The sequence below is a fragment of the Macadamia integrifolia genome, chromosome 6, assembly GCF_013358625.1.
Source record: "Macadamia integrifolia cultivar HAES 741 chromosome 6, SCU_Mint_v3, whole genome shotgun sequence".
Classification (NCBI taxonomy): Eukaryota; Viridiplantae; Streptophyta; class Magnoliopsida; order Proteales; family Proteaceae; genus Macadamia; species Macadamia integrifolia.
In genome coordinates this window covers 13,762,968-13,780,352 of record NC_056562.1, presented here as the reverse complement: position 1 = coordinate 13,780,352, position 17,385 = coordinate 13,762,968, and the positions used below count along the sequence as shown (strand labels likewise).

The 17,385-nt window shown below is 36.2% G+C and overlaps 1 protein-coding gene across 1 annotated transcript; it reads right to left on the bottom strand.

Moving 5' to 3' along the window:
* Positions 1–3,521: 3,521 nt before the first annotated feature.
* On the bottom strand, positions 3,522–5,382 carry LOC122080785 (gamma-glutamyl peptidase 3-like). Its single transcript, XM_042647635.1, has 4 exons — positions 4,944–5,382; positions 4,672–4,836; positions 3,889–4,056; positions 3,522–3,779 (listed from the first exon to the last, which is right to left on the bottom strand). The coding sequence occupies exons 1-4, from the start codon at positions 5,283–5,285 to the stop codon at positions 3,660–3,662; spliced, it is 795 nt and encodes a 264-aa protein (XP_042503569.1). The 5' UTR covers positions 5,286–5,382; the 3' UTR covers positions 3,522–3,659.
* Between the last annotated feature and the right edge of the window lie 12,003 nt (positions 5,383–17,385).

Genomic DNA, 17,385 nt, shown 5'->3' with positions numbered 1-17,385 from the left:
GGAATAAGGTGGTTGAAATGTAGATTGCATTTAGAGTGTTGTGTAATTGACGTATCTCTTTAAAACTCAAAAGAAAATTTTTATAGAATAGGTATACGACTAGAAATGAAGTATGAAGCTGAATGCTGGATAGTAAAGAATTTTTTTTTAAACAAACTTAATATGGATAAAAAGAGGATGTTGCGGTGCATGAGTAGTAATTTTAGAAAAGATAAATAAAGAATGAACAAATTATAGCAAACTTGGGCATTGCCCCTATTCATGATAAGTTACAAGAAATTTGTTTGAGGTGGCATAAACATGTTCAACAGAGGCCTTTGAATGCTTCAACATGGAGAAGTGATTTACTTCAAATTGAAGGAGCCAAGAGATCTAGAGGTATGCCTAAAATAACCATAGGAGAAGTAGTGAGAAAAGATATGAATAACTTAGGACTGGATTCTTGGATGGCTTTGAATAGAGATGGTTGGAGAAATATGATACATGTGGCAAACCTCATTAGTTGGGATAAGGCTAAGTTGAGTTGAGGCAAGCTACAAGTATACAACCTGAATTCTTTTCTATTTTTTGGCCGCAATACTCTTTTCTCCTTGTAGGGCTTAACCATGATTGTTGATTGAATGTGACTCTACGGTTTTGTTCTATTTTATTAGGGACAATTTTCTAGATTTACTGGATTAAAACAATAATTACAAAACAAGTACATTTACAAGAAAGTAGGAGTAAAACAATAGCAATGCACTACTTGTTTTGTAATTTATTTTCTGATCTAGTAGGTCTAACATTTTCTTGGAGTAAGGAAGTTTATAAGACATCTTTATTAGTTGTTCCATCTTTGGCTTCAAGTTCATTTCTTCATATTTTTATGGAAGTGAAAGCTCTAGTAAATAATTTGGTTCGATCAACAATAAGAGAATACATGAGCAGCATTATTCTATCACACCCGGCATCGTAACAAATTATTTTATTTATTTTTGGGTAGAAGGCATCATGGCTAATTCTATCAGTAAAAACTAAAAGGATTCCGCAAAGATTCCAAGAAAATTAAGAATTTTAGTTGCTATCTGGATTGCAATTAGTGTTCACAGCCAAAGAAATGAAATAATTCACTTCCCCTTCGGATTCATAAATACCCTCATAGATTTTAGTAGTTTTTTTCAAAATATCATTTAAGATTCTATTTTTTTGACTTCGAGCATAGGTTGCAGCTATCCATATACCAATTATCCCACCATAGTTTTTGCACATAATATTTCAATTGGAAGCAATTTCTTTACTTATTCCAAATGCAATAAATAAGCTCTCATGCATTCAACAGTCAGGATATTGCCAAAGACAGTATTTACGACAAAACAATCATAGCTTAAATTTTTTTTTCAGATTTTGCTAACCTAGAATGACTTGTTGACCTTTAACTAGACATGCCAAATATGAGTGCAAGCTAGGTATCTTGTGGGGACATTTGAAAGAATTAGAAGTTAGAATGATGTAGAGAAGAAAGTGCTTGGCCCTAATTAAGTGAGGCCAATAGAACTAAAATATTTTTAAGGAAAAATTACATGATTATCTATTTTTGGGTTTCCTTTTATAAAATTACCCATCTAAAGTTTCAGTTAACAAAAATACCCAAAATCAGGTTTAACTTTACAAAAATATCCACTGAAAGTTTCAATTAACAAAAATATATGATTGTATATGGAAGATAAAGGAGTTTCTCTATTTTGGGTAGTTTTGTAAATTCAAACTTGATTTTAGGTATTTTGTTAAGTGAAACTTTAATGCATAAAAAGAAATCCAAAAATGGGTAATCATGTGATTATCTTTTACTGGTTGAGATCTTATCCTTGCGTACTTATTTGACCACACATGATCAATCTTTAAGGGCTCGATTGTACGGCAGGTTGCAGGCTGAGACACCTGTGGTGCATGACCACCAATTGTATTGAGCAGTTGGATCAACTAACTGTCTTAATTAAAAATTCTAACATTAGTTAGTGGCAGGGGGAATCACCTTTAAAAGGTCCAAAAAAGGATTAGGGCATCTTTTGAAATAGAAAGCAACTAAAAAAAGCCCTAAGATTTATGTATGATTCTCTAAATTGTCCTTGGAGGACCACTTTGATGGGATGGCCTCAACATTCAACAAATATGTAAAGTATACCTTTCCATATAGTTAGGAATTTTTTTTTCATATTTTATGGATCATGCTATCACAATCTTTATCAAATACAAGCTAGTTAAGGGTGCAAGTTTGGCCTGATAAGCCCTAGTCTGCCCTGAGCCTAACAAGGCTAGGGTTGGCTAGGCCGGACTTGGCTGAGGCTAGCTGAGGCTTCAAATTGAGCCTATTTCGATCTGATCTGGCCAGTATATATAAATATATAATATAAAAAACAATACCATATGGGTGGTAAAAAAACATGATTAGCTTGGCGTTGCCTAGCCCTATAACGAAAAAAATATGTGCTACTTGGGTCAATCAGGGCTCAAATTGGCCAAATCAGGATCCGTTAGGGCTCAACTGGTTGGGTTTAGGTAGGATTGGGCCTAGGTTGAGCTAAGGGGACCTAGGGTTGTGATGGAGTTTAAATCTGGCCCAGCCCAACTTGGCCCAATTTCACATATAATATTAGTAGTCATTTTAGTAGGGTCATTTTGCAAAGATGAAACCATCAAACATGGGACAATTTCTGTGTTGGAGTGGCCCTTACGCCGAAACATAGGGTGCACAAAATGACCCTTGTGTCCCTCCTAGTGGCACATGTTCGTGGTTGCGTGTAGGGGTCCTCCCACCTAGAAATCACTTGCCCATCAAATATATAGAAATTAAAAGAACAATCCTTGAAATGAAATGTCGGCGTATCCTATGCTCTTCTCACAAGTATTTTTAAGGGGAAAATTTTTTCTTTGTGGGTGGCCTATGCCAATACCCCTATGTCTCTCTCTCTTTTTCCTCAATGAAATGACACCTTTGGCCCTAATGAGAGAGGAGAAAAATAGACTCAAGATGCACTAGCATAGGCCACGCTCCTAGACAAAAAATATCATTCCCTTTTATATTTATTTGATATTTTAAAAACTAAAAAGATATATTGGAGAGAGAACGTTTCCAGGCTATGTAGTGTACATTAATGCAGCCTGTGTCCATCTCTTTCATCCCTCATATGAAATGACATATCTGCCCCTATTAAGAGTGAGAGAGAGAGAGAGAGAGAGAGAGAGAGAGAGAGAGAGAGAGAGAGAGAGAGAGGAAGACGCTGGCATACACTAAGTAGCTGAACAGAGAACTCCATCCAAAAAATATATATGTGAGGTTATGGGGTACACCGACAGCTTAGAGACCCTTCTCTCTTGAAGAGAAAATCCTACCCATCTCTACCTCCCGCCCAAGTCCCAACTCATTGATATTTGTCTCACCTGACAACATAATCTAAAGTGTAAATTACATTCAAAGAGATTCTTGTTTTTTTTTTTTTTTTTTTTTTTTTTTTTTGTGTGTAGGAAAAGACTCTTGTATACAATCATGGAAATATAAGAACTGAGGTCCTATGATTTGAAAAAAGATATAGAGATTAATATATCATGGAAACATTTTGTTGAGGGATGAGTTTTCTCCTTCTTTTCTGATTATTCCTTCTTCTTTCATTATTTGTAGTTGGCTAGTAAGGAGGAGTAATCACAACCCCCTTAAGAAAGTTCTTGCAAATCTTCTCCCAAGACTTCCTATCTGGTTCGCCATTTATCTCCAGTCTTGATTTCGCATCCTCAGCAAATTCTTTCTGTATTAATTCAATCAGCATCAGATATAACTTGATTAAATTTTTTTTTCCTTAATTATTTTTTTGAGGAGAAGAGATGAAGATTATTGTTTAAGAAGTGATTACTTACTTGTACAGAGTTGTTGTTAGCAAGGCGATCGATGATATTAGATAAGATGTCTTTGGTATATTCAGGGTGGCCTTGAATGCCTAATATATGGTCTCCAATTACAAACATCTCTACTCCAGTCTGCTCTGAGAAGGCAATCACCTCAGCTCCCAAAGGTACCTCCCATACCTGTAATAATCACATTTGAAAGCTCACTCTATTACTAATAAGGTAATCAATTTTCTTTCACATCCTAGACATTGATCATGGTGGTCTCTCCATGGTAATGTTGAATTTTTCCACCCTTACCCCCGAGATTCCATTCCCCTAGCTGATACCAGGGGTTGCAGGTATCATATTTCCACTCCTTTTTAATCGTTTATTCCTTAATTTTGTAACTGAACCAGTCAACCAGTCATCTGGGCTGACATTATGGATAATATGGAATGGAAATATCACTATTTATAGAGGGTGGAATCTCGACACAATGGTAAACTTGTTCCATTGTGACCTAGTGATTGCAGGTTGTAATCAGAAACAGCCTCTTAGCGAAGCTATGTAAGGCTGTATGATTATAAGCCTCCATAGATCCTGTAGTGACGGAACCTCATGCACTATGCACATCCTTTTATTGAAGTTTTAACGACCCTAAAATCCTCTTTAACCATTTAAGTACAATCAGTCCCAGATAGCGCGCGCACACAGAGAGAGAGAGAGAGAGAGAGAGAGAGAGAGAGAGAGAGAGAGAGAGAGAGAGAGAGAGAGAGAGAGAGAGAGAGAGAGAGAGAGAGAGAGAGAGAGGACCTCATCTTGATGACACTCAATGATGGTAAGGGAAGGTGGGATTTCCTCAAGGACACCAAAGAGGCTACACAAGGGCAAGTCTTCCACAATACTGATTTTCCTCAACCCAAGATCCCATCCATCATTAGCTTTCCCAACCTTACCACCCAATGCTCTACACAACACCTATGTAACAAACAACAAAGAGAAACGAATGAGTAAATGAAATATTAAGAAAAATCAAGAGAAACCCTTAATTTATGAAACAAAAACAAGGCCTTAATTTTAAGTACCTGGTGACCAAAGCATATGCCAATCACCTTCTTTTCCATGGCATCTAGTGTTTGCAATAGAAAGCAAAGCTTCAAGATCCAAAGCTCATTTCCATAAGCATCATAAGGGCTACCACTAATGACAAAACCATGATACTTGTAGAGCTCATCCATATCAGGAAACTCTCCATCAACAACATTAAACAAGTCCCACTCTTCCCCTTCTTCTGCAAATGCTTTAAGAAATACATTAAAGTATCCACCATACACTTTCTTCACATATTCAGAGTCCCTTGCTGCCATTAACATACAATACCTCTTCTTCTCTCCACTAACCATCTCCTGATCTCCTGCAGTGACCATCTTCAACAAAACACAGAGAAACAAAAACTTAGTACAGAACTTAAGAGAAGCTTGGAGCAGAATATAAAGTGAATTAATGGCAACCCACTTGGGGAACTTGGAGGTTGGAGACTTTGGTGAAAAGGGTGTTGGGGAAAGGGGTATTTGTAGTGAGAGGGATATATTTTTTTTGGTGGGTCCTAGCAAAAGTTTATCTTGTTAGCATATTGTGCTCTTTATTATGGTTTCCAGCTACATGTGTTTTTATTTATTTATTTATTTTTTGTTAAACAGTAGTGAAATGTGTGGCCTCAAATTAAATTTTTAATCACGTGGTTTATTAAGTATTATTAGTATTAAAACCATTAATTAAACTATAAAAACCAAAACCAAAGCCAAAGGCTTGAGGCTATGTACAAAAGTCCAGTACCTCATAGAAACTAACCTTGTGAAATATTTTTAGTTGCTAGATATTGAAAAGCATAGAATCTTATCCCAATCCGATGCTTATATATGGGCCAGATTCAATACTCAAAGGAATCATTAATTTTTTGGCGAATATATAATTTAGGGAAGCAGTGGTTCCATCAAGAACTCAAATGAAACTGGTTTTTGGCCAATATTTTAAGTTAATGAGGGCCCACCACTTTCTTATATTGCAGTTATTTCTGAATGCATGCAGTGCTACGTATCAAGAATTGCCTTTCATACACAAGTTAAGGATAGTCTAAGGTCTTAACCCCCCCCCCCCCCCCACCCCCAAAAAAAAACAAAAAGTCCTAGGCAGTTATGGTATAAATTTCATCCTTGCATTGGATAAGTTTATCCTTGTAACCAATGGGTGATTCTATGGGAAACAAGGTTATTTGGTTGCATAATTCCTGCACCTAAACAAAATAACACGTGAAATTATTGTCCCATCACTTATGAAATAAAAATGCTTATGGCAATTAAGTAACGATCCTGTGCCATATCCTAATTTTTTCTACTTAAATTTTGTGAATTTGGCATCTAACTAAAGGTGGCAAACCTCCTGATTCGTATTCTTTTAACTATCAAAATAATATGTCCAACTGTTTGAAAAAAGTTGTAATGGAATTTTAAATTTGATCAAAGTTTTATTTGATGAATTGATAGAATGTTCTCCATGTATTTGTTAGACATTGGTGGAGTGTGCGTCGATGCTCAATATATAAGAAGTATTATTTAAGTAGAACACATATTATCTTAATCTTTTTACTGTAGGTCATGACGTATTAGAAAAGAAGGTTACCATCTCATCAACATGATGGAGCTAGCTAAATTTGTTGTTAATTAGTTGTGTTCACATTGGTCCTTCTTGCCCATTCTTCCCTCTTCCAAAAAATATTAAAAACTGACTTCTCTAAAATGCATAGGTGTGAGAAATGAGGCCTTAACAAACGTAGAAAGTGAAAATAATATCACAATTGGTGGGGTTAAAGGATGAAGATTGATGTATGAACACATTTCTTGTGAACAAAACGAAAATCCAATAGATAATGGTCAATATTTTCTAGATTTTAGTTTTTAATAATTTTTATTTGATAAATGGTCCTTTTCGTTTGATGCATAAAATTAAGGAAAAAAGTTTTCCTAAACTTATGGAGGATAATTCATTCACCATTCTACAACAACAACTCAACTTTATCCCAATAGATTCATCCATCATCGTAAGGTTCACAAACCTCTATAGGGGTTTAGTATCTTTCCAAAATACTCTTCCAATACCCCTACATGCATCTCAAGTCCCAAGGTGAATGAATTCTCATTCACGGGTACAGAAAACTCAATCCTATAAACAAAATTTATTTAATTTGAAACTTACTTTAAGTTTTCACACTATGGCCCATATATATACTATGAAAGTACCCCTTTATCTACATTTCTACCAAAAGGTCAGTCAAAATTCCAAAATTTATTAAAATTATCATTCTTTAAAATAAAATAAAAGATATGTATGGTAACTTCAACAACTTTTGAAGGGAGATACTTGCCCCACAGTCAATTCACTTAATATTTTCTCTTTGAAGTAGGGGTGTCAATTCCTAAACCGAACCGGTAAAACCGGTCGGACCGAACCGATAACAACCCGGACCGAAGCTGACCGAAGCCTTATTGGTTCGGTTCGGTTTCGAGTATTGCAACCCCAAAACCAAACCGAACCGCACCGAAAACCGGATGAACCCGAAACCAAACCGAAACCGGCTCAAAACCAGGACCGAAACCGAAACCAAACCGGTAAGAAACCGAAACACTCCAAAATTCATTAAAAAAAATCAAAATTTGCATAGTTTTGTATACATTTGTATGGAAAGTCGAATCCAAACTAGACCAAAAACCAAAACCAACCCGGTTACAAATCGATTTAAGAAACCGAAGTTCAACAGTTCATCATTTGGTTGTTTCCTAATGGCTTCATGCCGGTTTAAAAAACCGATCCAAACCGAAATGAACCTAATAAAGCCAAACCGGTACCAACCCGAACCCAAATCGCACCGAAACCGACACCGGACCGAAACCGATAAATCCCTAATGGGTCGGTTTCGGTCACTTCCAAAGTCACACCGAAACCGGTGGAACCAGACCGAAACCGCACCAACTTGGACCGTTGACACCCCTACTTTGAAGCATAATGTGAGTGAAACATCTTTATAATTGTGATTCTTGTGCACTGCATTATGTTGCAAAAGGAATGAAAATTAATAGGATAGATGATATCTTCAGCCATCTAGAAAGGTTTATTCCCCTTGCAAAGAATCAAACTTTTCATTTGTATTCAATTGAAAAGGAATAATGTATGGAACAAATTTTTGTCATGAAGAGCAAGCTTATTGGGCAAGATAATATAAACTAATTCTCTTTTAGGTCTCAGAGACAAGCCAATATAAACTTATTCCTTTATGGTATTCTCATGATACAAGTTGACCAAGAGGCTACCGAAATTCCTTGAGTAGAGTTGGATTTGGTTTCTAACTAAGTTAGTTTTAACCTGGCCCTCAGATACCTTAGCCCACAGGCTGGGAATTTTTTACCTTGGGTCAGAGTCGGGTTGTGCTAAGGTTAATGCTTCGGATTGAACCTGGCTGGCTCTGTCTTCTTCTTTATTTTGGTGGTGAGCGAGCAATTTTCTTGATTAAGAACCTTAGTAAGATTGAACAACCATCCAAGAATAAACTTGGGAATTGTTTTTCAAGTAACAATTAACATGTATCAGATATTATTTGCTCTCCCCCATTTGGAATTGAATATGGGGTCATCTTTATCTATAATCACCTCCCTTATTGAAAAAACCACTACAATCAAGAGACCATCAACTAGAATAATCTCTATGAACTCAAAACTGATTTTATTGATAGGTTTCGAGTAGCATTTACGACCTCTCTCTTCTAGTTACGTCATTGCTTTGATGTACTTCTCTAGTTTAGTTATTGTTTTTTATTATGCAACTAAGTAGTGCACAGATATATTACATCATCATGCCAATCTGGCATCAATCTCATTGTTCCAAACGAGATGCAACAATCTCAGGGATTCAAACCATCCAAGACATGGGTTTATTGTTGTACATTTTTATCTTTTGTGAATGGAAAAATTTGATATCATTCTCTTCTTCTCTTCAGCCCTTGCATCTCCCTTCCCCTTCTTAGTCAAGACCAATCACTATTAGCCCAGCCCTTCTCTAAGGGTGGGTCAGGTCGGTCAAGTTAGGCCTGGACCCAGCTAAGTTTGTAGAAACACAACCCTAAAAACGATGCAGAAGGTAATGAAAAAACAAGAACAAACAATGCACACAGGTTTACGAGGTTCAACAAGATTGCCTACGTCCTCGGTGAGATGAGATTCTGCTTCATTATTGATGGATAATAGGATTATAACGCTTGTCCTCACACCTCTCAGAATTACTTATTGAGAAAGTAAATCTCGTTACAAATATATAGCGAAAAACCCTAATATCGAAAAGTATAAAACCACCCTCAAATAAAAAATTGTACAAGGGCCTACGCCCTTTACACCCCCGCTACACAGGGGTCCTACGCTCCTTGCAATCCCCATGGAAGCGGGACTACAGTTCTATCAGGAGGGGAGGGGTAGACCTACACCAGTACTCCTTGGATTAAACTACAACAGATACAAGACATTGTACACCAACACTAAGGGACACGGGTTTCGATGTTTAGATGGAAAATGAGGCAATCTTTGTTTAGATTGCTCAATAATTTGAGATATTGGTTTACTATTCTTTTCTTTCTTCTATTTTGTCCCCATTTTATTTGCGAAAATAATCCTCTGTTTTTCTCATTCCTGTTTTTCCTTGTTTTGCTACCTGCAGAACACGACACGTGGATAACTTTAAGACCAACGCACTGGATGTAATAATCCTCACCCAATCTTGACCGTTGGTCTCCTTGCTGTCCACGTGTCGCGTTCTGCATGTAGGAAAACAAGGAAAAACAAGGATGAAAAAAACAAAGGATTTTGATGCTTTTATTTGTGGGGTTTAAGGAATATGACGTGGACTTGTAATCAATGTCTACAAAGAAATCATCAGAGATACTAAATAAAGTTGCATAACAGAAAAACAGAAGCAAGATCAGCAGTCACACTCATTCGTAGTGAATATCTGTTTTCGTGTTTCCTTGGATAACTTGATAGTGAATATCAATCACAGATTACCATGTCTAGTCATGAGAGGTTAGGGTCAAATCATGCAACAAAGCATTATGTCTTCATTCCATTAAACCACAGCATAAAACTGTTGCATGCTTGGAATTGAGGGTACTGAAAGGATCCCTGCACTCATGCTTGTTTCTATTCATATTTTCCTTATGTCCTTAGAAGTCCCAAAAAAGCATAGACAAGGTTATGCATTGCCTACGGTTTGGTTGGATTTTGTTTAAGGACAAATCCTTGTGTATTCCAGTTATGCCTTCCGTGCTTTTTTTTTCTTTTAGGGGGATTTTAAAAGAGAAATCTGTTCAAAGACACTTATTGATGAGTGTGTTGATAGAGGATTACAAGATTACTTCAGCCACAGAGTGGAATTAGGCTAAGTTGTCGGACATTTATGCTATTTTTTTTTAAGAACATTGATTGTAGTCATGATTATTCCATTAAAGATACATTGCATCACATGTATATATGCTCTGATTTGGTTTATGAAGAATATACACATTTCAAGGATAGGATAGAAGAATCATAGAATTGAAGAAAATTCTGTCACTTAGAGCAAGCATCTCCTGTAAAGAAGAAAAGTTGATTCCCTTATGGAGAATCACTAGCCATTAGGATCCCCTTATGCTACAAGTTGAAGATGTGTTGATGAAGATCCTAGAGTTGAGTCTTCTTGACATTTGATTCAGAATATTGTTGCATATACCTTCTCAAAATGGAAATGAAATAAAGAAGCAGAGGTGGATGGATTTAAGGTACCAAGCATCAGTTTGATCATCATTAGACAATGTTCATACCTAAGTATCCAAAAATCACTCTCAGAATAGGTTCTTAATTGTGGTTGCTATTTTGGATTCTTGAGGATAAGAATAATGTAATGTGATCTGTATGTGTCCCTAAAACTGAGGCTGATTCATGAAACTGAGCTACTCAAGTTGGGAAGGATATTTAGCCAACCGTAAGTAATATAAGCTAAAGCCAAAGGGTCCCTAAAGGTCAACTTGACCATCCCTCAAACTGATGAGCTAGTCAAGTTGGGTAGGATTAGGGCCATTAGGCCAACCGCCATAATATAAGCCAAAAAAGTTCAAAAGGTAAAAATGAGCCCCACTGTGGGTGATTCATTTAATTTGGATGCTCTAAATAACTATCTTTTAGGGCTCAGCATTTCCCTTGGACTGCTCTCCACCCACATGCCCAATTTATAATGACATTTGAGCTATGTGTATCCTGCTTCCCCACAAGAAAAAAATTGTCTAACTTCCTTGAAATGGTCATACACTGCAATAGAATATAGTGGCATATATTTGTATAAATTTTCACCATTTTAAAGTTTTATTTTTACTTTTACTTTTAGTTTTATTATTATTTTTTTGAGTATTAACCACTTTAAAAAGTTTGAATTCATACTTTTGAAGTATTTTTGAGTTGAAGCTTGACTAGTAGGATGGGTCTGTAATAACAGTGTAAGAGACACTAGTAGCCCATGCTAGCTAAAATTTCAGTAATGGCTTCGCCTAGGGGTACAAGTCGGTTTGTTGAGGCCAAATCTGCCCAGAAAAATTAGGGTTTAGGTCAAGCTTTTCAGCTAGCAAGCCAAGATAGGGTTGAGATTTTCAAGCTCTGAAGCATTGGTTTGAGTCTAGTCCAGCCTGACCTAATATAAATAATTCTTATCTGTCATATGTTTAGGGTTAGAAAGGACGAATAGGTCTTCTCCGTATATGAAAAAAACTGACCGCCCGTAGGGTTTTTTTTTTTTTAAATCAAGGTGTCCAGGCCAACTTACGCACAACTCAACTAATCCTTAGGGAGACTAACACAGCAGTCCATCGACACGATCTCCACTTAAATCGCAGATGTACAGATGGAGAATCAAACTTGGGACTGTACAGCTATCCACTTAATCCCCAATTCGCCCTAACCATCTGGGCAACCCACGGATGGGTTCCTACCCATAGGCTCTGATCTCTCCCTCTTTTTTTCTGTAATCACCCATTTTATCACCCCGGAGGTTGCTCTGACGATGATGAGTATCCTTCAAGGCATTGGAGCCTTGAAACTATAATGAAATGCAGTTATCTGATCAATAAATTTGTCAATGGCATGACTATTAAGATACATCCAAAGTATAAAATGTTTTTTAGGAAAATTTTGGTTGGTATTTTCGGAAATCATTGTGTTTCCCATCATACTAGGTCTAAACATCTTAATGTTGCTCAAGTAATCTCAAAGTAGATTCATGATTCCAAAATTTGATGCCTAATACGCCTAAATTCTTTAGTTAATTGCCAACGACTGTCTTTTGTATCATCCCATTCTAATATGTGATGACAACTTTGACTCTGTAATTGGACAAATTGGACAGGTTTCTGATATGCTTTACAACTCTCTGTTTGTTTTTCCTACTACGGACAATGGTGTTTCAAGAAGTGCTTACGATTTAGAAGTCAAGGGAGCTTTGTAGGTCTTGCAGAGTTCAAGAGAGCAAGGATGTGAAAATTTAGAGATTTGGACTGATGGTTTACAATTAATGACATGGCTTATGCAGGGGGAGTCAAGTGAGATGGCCTTGGAAATTATTTTCTCCTTTGCATGATAGTTCTTATGTTAATGAGTTTTGTAGGGTTCTTAACTACTATTAAGAATGATAAACAATTTATCTGTGACTGATTGATTAGTAAGAATGGCTAGGGCTTTAAAAGACACAATTGATGGTAGGTGTAAATAAGTATCCGGTTGCATAGTATACATTAGTGCCTCTTGTGTCTATCCCTCTCCTCCTACAACAGCATTTTTGAAAGAATTATGTGGACTGGGGCACTTAGGTGGGCATATGTGGATCAACTTAAGCCAACCTGAAAACACCTGGGCTTGGGCTTACGATTTCAACATTGGGTTGGGCCTGGGTGTGGGTGTGAGTTTGGGTTTAGTGTGGGGGAGGGAGAACTGAGTTTGGGTCAGATGTTGGGCTACCTTCGATTGCTACCTTGGTTAACCTGCACTCTTTCTGAGTTTAAGGCCAAAAAGAACCCCTCGAGTCTCATATATGTATGTTTAGATTCCATAGGATCGAGTTTTCTTCATTCATGGTGAAGAGAAAATTTTTTCATTTATGGGTTTTGAAGGTTGGATCGACTCCTAGAATATTAGAAAGGTATTTCGGGTAATGTTAAGATCACATGGTCTATTGTTAATACGTAAAATTTCAGTACAAACAAAGTTTGCCAAAGAAAATGAATTAGTTGTAAAATGAGTTTTGATATACTTAACAAGTGAATTCTTCCCTTTTTACCATATACTGTTGTTATAATTTGCAGAGACACATATGGTTACATTATAATAGGAATTGAACTAAGCTTGCCTTCCTGGGTCTTAGGTTGGGCTTGACTACAGCCTCTGCCTATTCAATGCACTTGATGCATCTCTTCCTCCCACTCTTCTTGGTTTGAACTTTTAGGTGCATCCGGCTCATGTAAGAGTTAAGAAGCTTAAACAAGTTATGTCTGGGTTAACTGGAACTGTATAGCAAACCCTTATTGCATTTATTTCATTCAGTTAGAAGTCAAGTGAGTGGAGTGGAGTGAAGTAAAATACATATGGAAAAGGCTATCCGCTTGTGTATGTTTACACTTAGAAGCAGTCGGTGCAGAAAGATTGTGCTGCCCCTGCGCTGAAGATGCTCTTCTGTATTCTTCCATTGGCCTGCACACTGGCATGTACCTACGCCAACATGGTGGCATTCTCTTTCCCAATAACATTCTTTTTGCATAAAATGATATGGTACATGACAGAGCAACAAGGTTATTTCATATGAGAAGGAAAGAGATAGATATAGAAGTGCTAGAGTACCCTGCCCTGACAACTTAAAATACCTTCGTCATAACCTCCAAAATAATTTTTTTTTGCAAGTTCCCCCTCGCTCCTTTGAAATATTTTCCTCTTTCTCTTTTGGTTCCTATTTGGCTTCACTTGTCTTAATTTTACCAATGAAAACTTATATCATTTCATGAAATATGAATTCTGTCCAAGGTGTAGCATACGTATCCCTAAGTCTACCTCTCACCCCTTCCTTCCCTATGAAATGATATATCTGTGCTTTTGTAGGAGGAGAGAGATAGGCATAGAGAGGTACTAATATACACCATGCTCCCAAATAGAGAATTCAATCCCATCATTTTATTTCACTTTACTAGGTGTAAAGCTATTTGTTTAAAGAGTTGGTGCAAATATCAGTTGGCAAATGAACTTGGTGATCTTGGATAAATTATTAATACATGGGGTGTGTATGATTGAATTTGACTCTGATAATTGAACCATGGTAAATCTAAATCATGATATTGAATAGCCTATCAATCCTATCCAAATTAAAAAAATAAAAAAGGTCCTATCAACCTTCCGCATCGCATAATTAGGTGAACCACATGAAATTAATGTACTTCCTACATGGTTCCAAATAGATAACAAACTTTATAATGTTCTTAATGCCCAAGAAAATGTAATTATTCATGATGTGCCAAGAGGCATTGTGGAGAGAGATTATGCATATTTTAAGAACTTTTAACAGATAATAAAAAGGATCACGCTTGTCCAAGGCCACGCTGAATGAGAATCCATTCATCGAGCAGGCTTTAAATGCATGATGGGAGGGTATCATGAGGTACTTTGGGAAGGTTCTTTATCTTATAAAGGTTTATGAACCTTAGGATAGAGTGGTGAACCTCATTGCCTGGTGAAGGAAAACTATTCCCAATCCTAACAAAAAAGTGTCTTCAAAGGTCTTCAAAGGTATGTGAAAGATAAGCAGTTGGGTATATTACTTTTCATTCTCTATTATATTATGATTTTTTTTTTTAATTAAATGTGGTTTCATGTTTTCTTGTGTGTGATTTCATATATGAATTGGATACAACCTTCATCCCCCACCCCCAAATCCCTCGTAATAGTCGTGCAGCTTTATTTTCTGGAGCTTAAATAAAGTGGCTTAAAGTATAATCAATTTCTTACAAAATTACAAAATGCTTTGATATGAAAATTATTAATCTTTTTACATTTGGGTCTGAAATTTTACAAATTAAATGGTGTGGGGTATTCTATCGTATGGATCCAAGCATGTGGTTGATAGGTAAATGCTAGTTTAACTAAAAAAATAATGAATTAGACAAGTAAGAAGTTAAAACAAGGACCTTAAATATATTTTGAGGGGGAGAACTCTTCCAGTGTGTATTGACGGTTGATTATATATATATATATATATATATATATATTTGATAAGTGGTGTTTATTGACTATTGAGAGCCCTCTCATGTTACCCAATGGTGTTACCCAATGGTCATTGTATTCCATTCTAGAACCCAACATCCATGATGACTCATTCTAGATTAGATAATTCTTTTCTACAAGGTTCTCACTCTATTTTAGGATTTTTGCCTGACGAAAGGTATTAGATAAGACCCAATTTTTTCATAGAAAACCCCAAAGGTCTTGCTCACAGATAGAAAGGAGAGAGTCAAACTCTTGATTTATTTATTGAGGAATTGGTCCTTGTCAACTGAGTTACCACTTGGGGTTGTTAGAGTCAAACTCTTGAATTATTTATTGTGAGGAATTGGTTCTTGTCAACTGAGCTGCCACTTGGGGTTGTTAGAGTATGAAATTTAATTCATGGCTAATCCATTTTGGATCATACCATCCCTCTCCAAGCATGGAAATAATCACATCATCTATCCATGTGGCGGCCCAATGAGGGTAGACACCTCTTTTTGTGAGTAAAACCTAGACCATGTAAATAAGTTCTTTCTATATTGGATAAATAAAAACTTGTAATATACACCTTGTTTGTGTTAATAATAGAGCTTACGCCCTGATGGTTACATTTAAGCAAAGCTGTTACATCCCCTTTTTTTTATTAGAAAGTCTCCAAAGTCCTATTCTCGTGTAAACTTTAATCTAAAAGGTGTTTGCCAAGTGACAAAATAGGACTAAAATATCTCAGACCAATAAAGAGTGCATAATGGTGGTCAGAATACCATATGCATGCATCAACATACATGGATATTTGATTGAATTTGAGTATGAAATTTAAGACATGACTCATCCATACTATATACTCTCTATCCAACGATTAAAATAATCACATCATTTATCCATATGACACAATGAAAGTTGACATACACTTCTTTAGTAATTAAAACCTTAACCATATAAACTAGTTTATCCCATTCTAATGTGCCACTTTTGAGATAATAGATGAATCATAAATGTTACGTTTAAGCGAGGCTGTTGTATCCAAATCAATTTAATATCCTTCACTCTCATATGCAACACCAAAAGTATGGTTCTTGTCATAATAGCAAATCCAAAAAGTTATTACTTTAAATTTGGAAAAAAAATACTCTTTCCAAGCATCTCTATGTGAGGATTCTGAACGGGTAGTGTGACATATCAATCGCTTGAATATCATAGAAACATCTTCCACAATCTCTCTCTCTCTCTAAAAAATAAAGAAATATAATATCAATTATTGCATGTTTCTATTAAGACATTTGCCTCTAGGGCTACTTGTTTAGAGTAGATGCACCCTTCAAAATATTAACTTGTAACTTATTAAAATATAATTCAGGCATTCATTTAGTTTGGATAATGTAACTAATAAAAGGGTTTAACTTTAAGAAATTTAATTTTTATTATATCCATTATGTTTTCTATTTGCTTTTATTTTATGGTCCTTTTTTTGTACGTTTTCTTACGGGTATCACAAAATCTCTATTATGTGATATTATAAACAAATTGTTTGCAAAGCAAAGCGAGGTGATCTTTGACTTCTTGCAAAATTGATGATATTTAAAGTCCCTGGCTTGGCTGCCGTTTACGGGGAATCCAAGAAAACCTGAAGCACAATATTAAAGGAAGACATAGGGCACCCCTGTCTCAAGCCCCGGTTAGCAGAAAAACGATCGGACTAAGCACCATTTAAAAAAATTACATACCCTAGATTGGTAATGCAAGGCACCACCCAGTTAATAAGTTAGGGTGGGAAATTTAATTGTAGGAGCAAAGTAATCAGGAAACTCCATTGCACGGAATCGTAATTTTTCCGAATATCAAACTTGGCAGAAAAACAAGGCATACCCTTGTGAAGATGATAATCATAGAGCATCTCTTGACAAATAAAAATATTATCAAAAATTTGATGACGTTCAATGAAAGTTGAATGGTTAATACCCATCACTTTATGAAGAACTAACATGAACCGATTAACAAGAAACTTCGCAATAAACCTGTAAATCAAAGAGCTCACAACGATCGGCCGAAAATCATTGAAGGTAGTACCTTTCGGAATCAAAGTCGATCGAGATAGCTTGACCTCATCAGGAAGCCTTATACGAGAACTTCATCCACAACCATCCAGATCGGTATCGGTCGAAAA

Coding starts and splice junctions, on each gene's coding strand:
- LOC122080785 (XM_042647635.1), bottom strand. CDS start 5,285: ATGGTCACTGCAGGAGATCAGGAGATGGTTAGTGGAGAGAAGAAGAGG. Junction 4,837..4,943: donor GCATATGCTTTGGTCACCAG/GTACTTAAAATT, acceptor TTTGTTACATAG/GTGTTGTGTAGAGCATTGGG. Junction 3,780..3,888: donor CTAACAACAACTCTGTACAA/GTAAGTAATCAC, acceptor GAATTAATACAG/AAAGAATTTGCTGAGGATGC.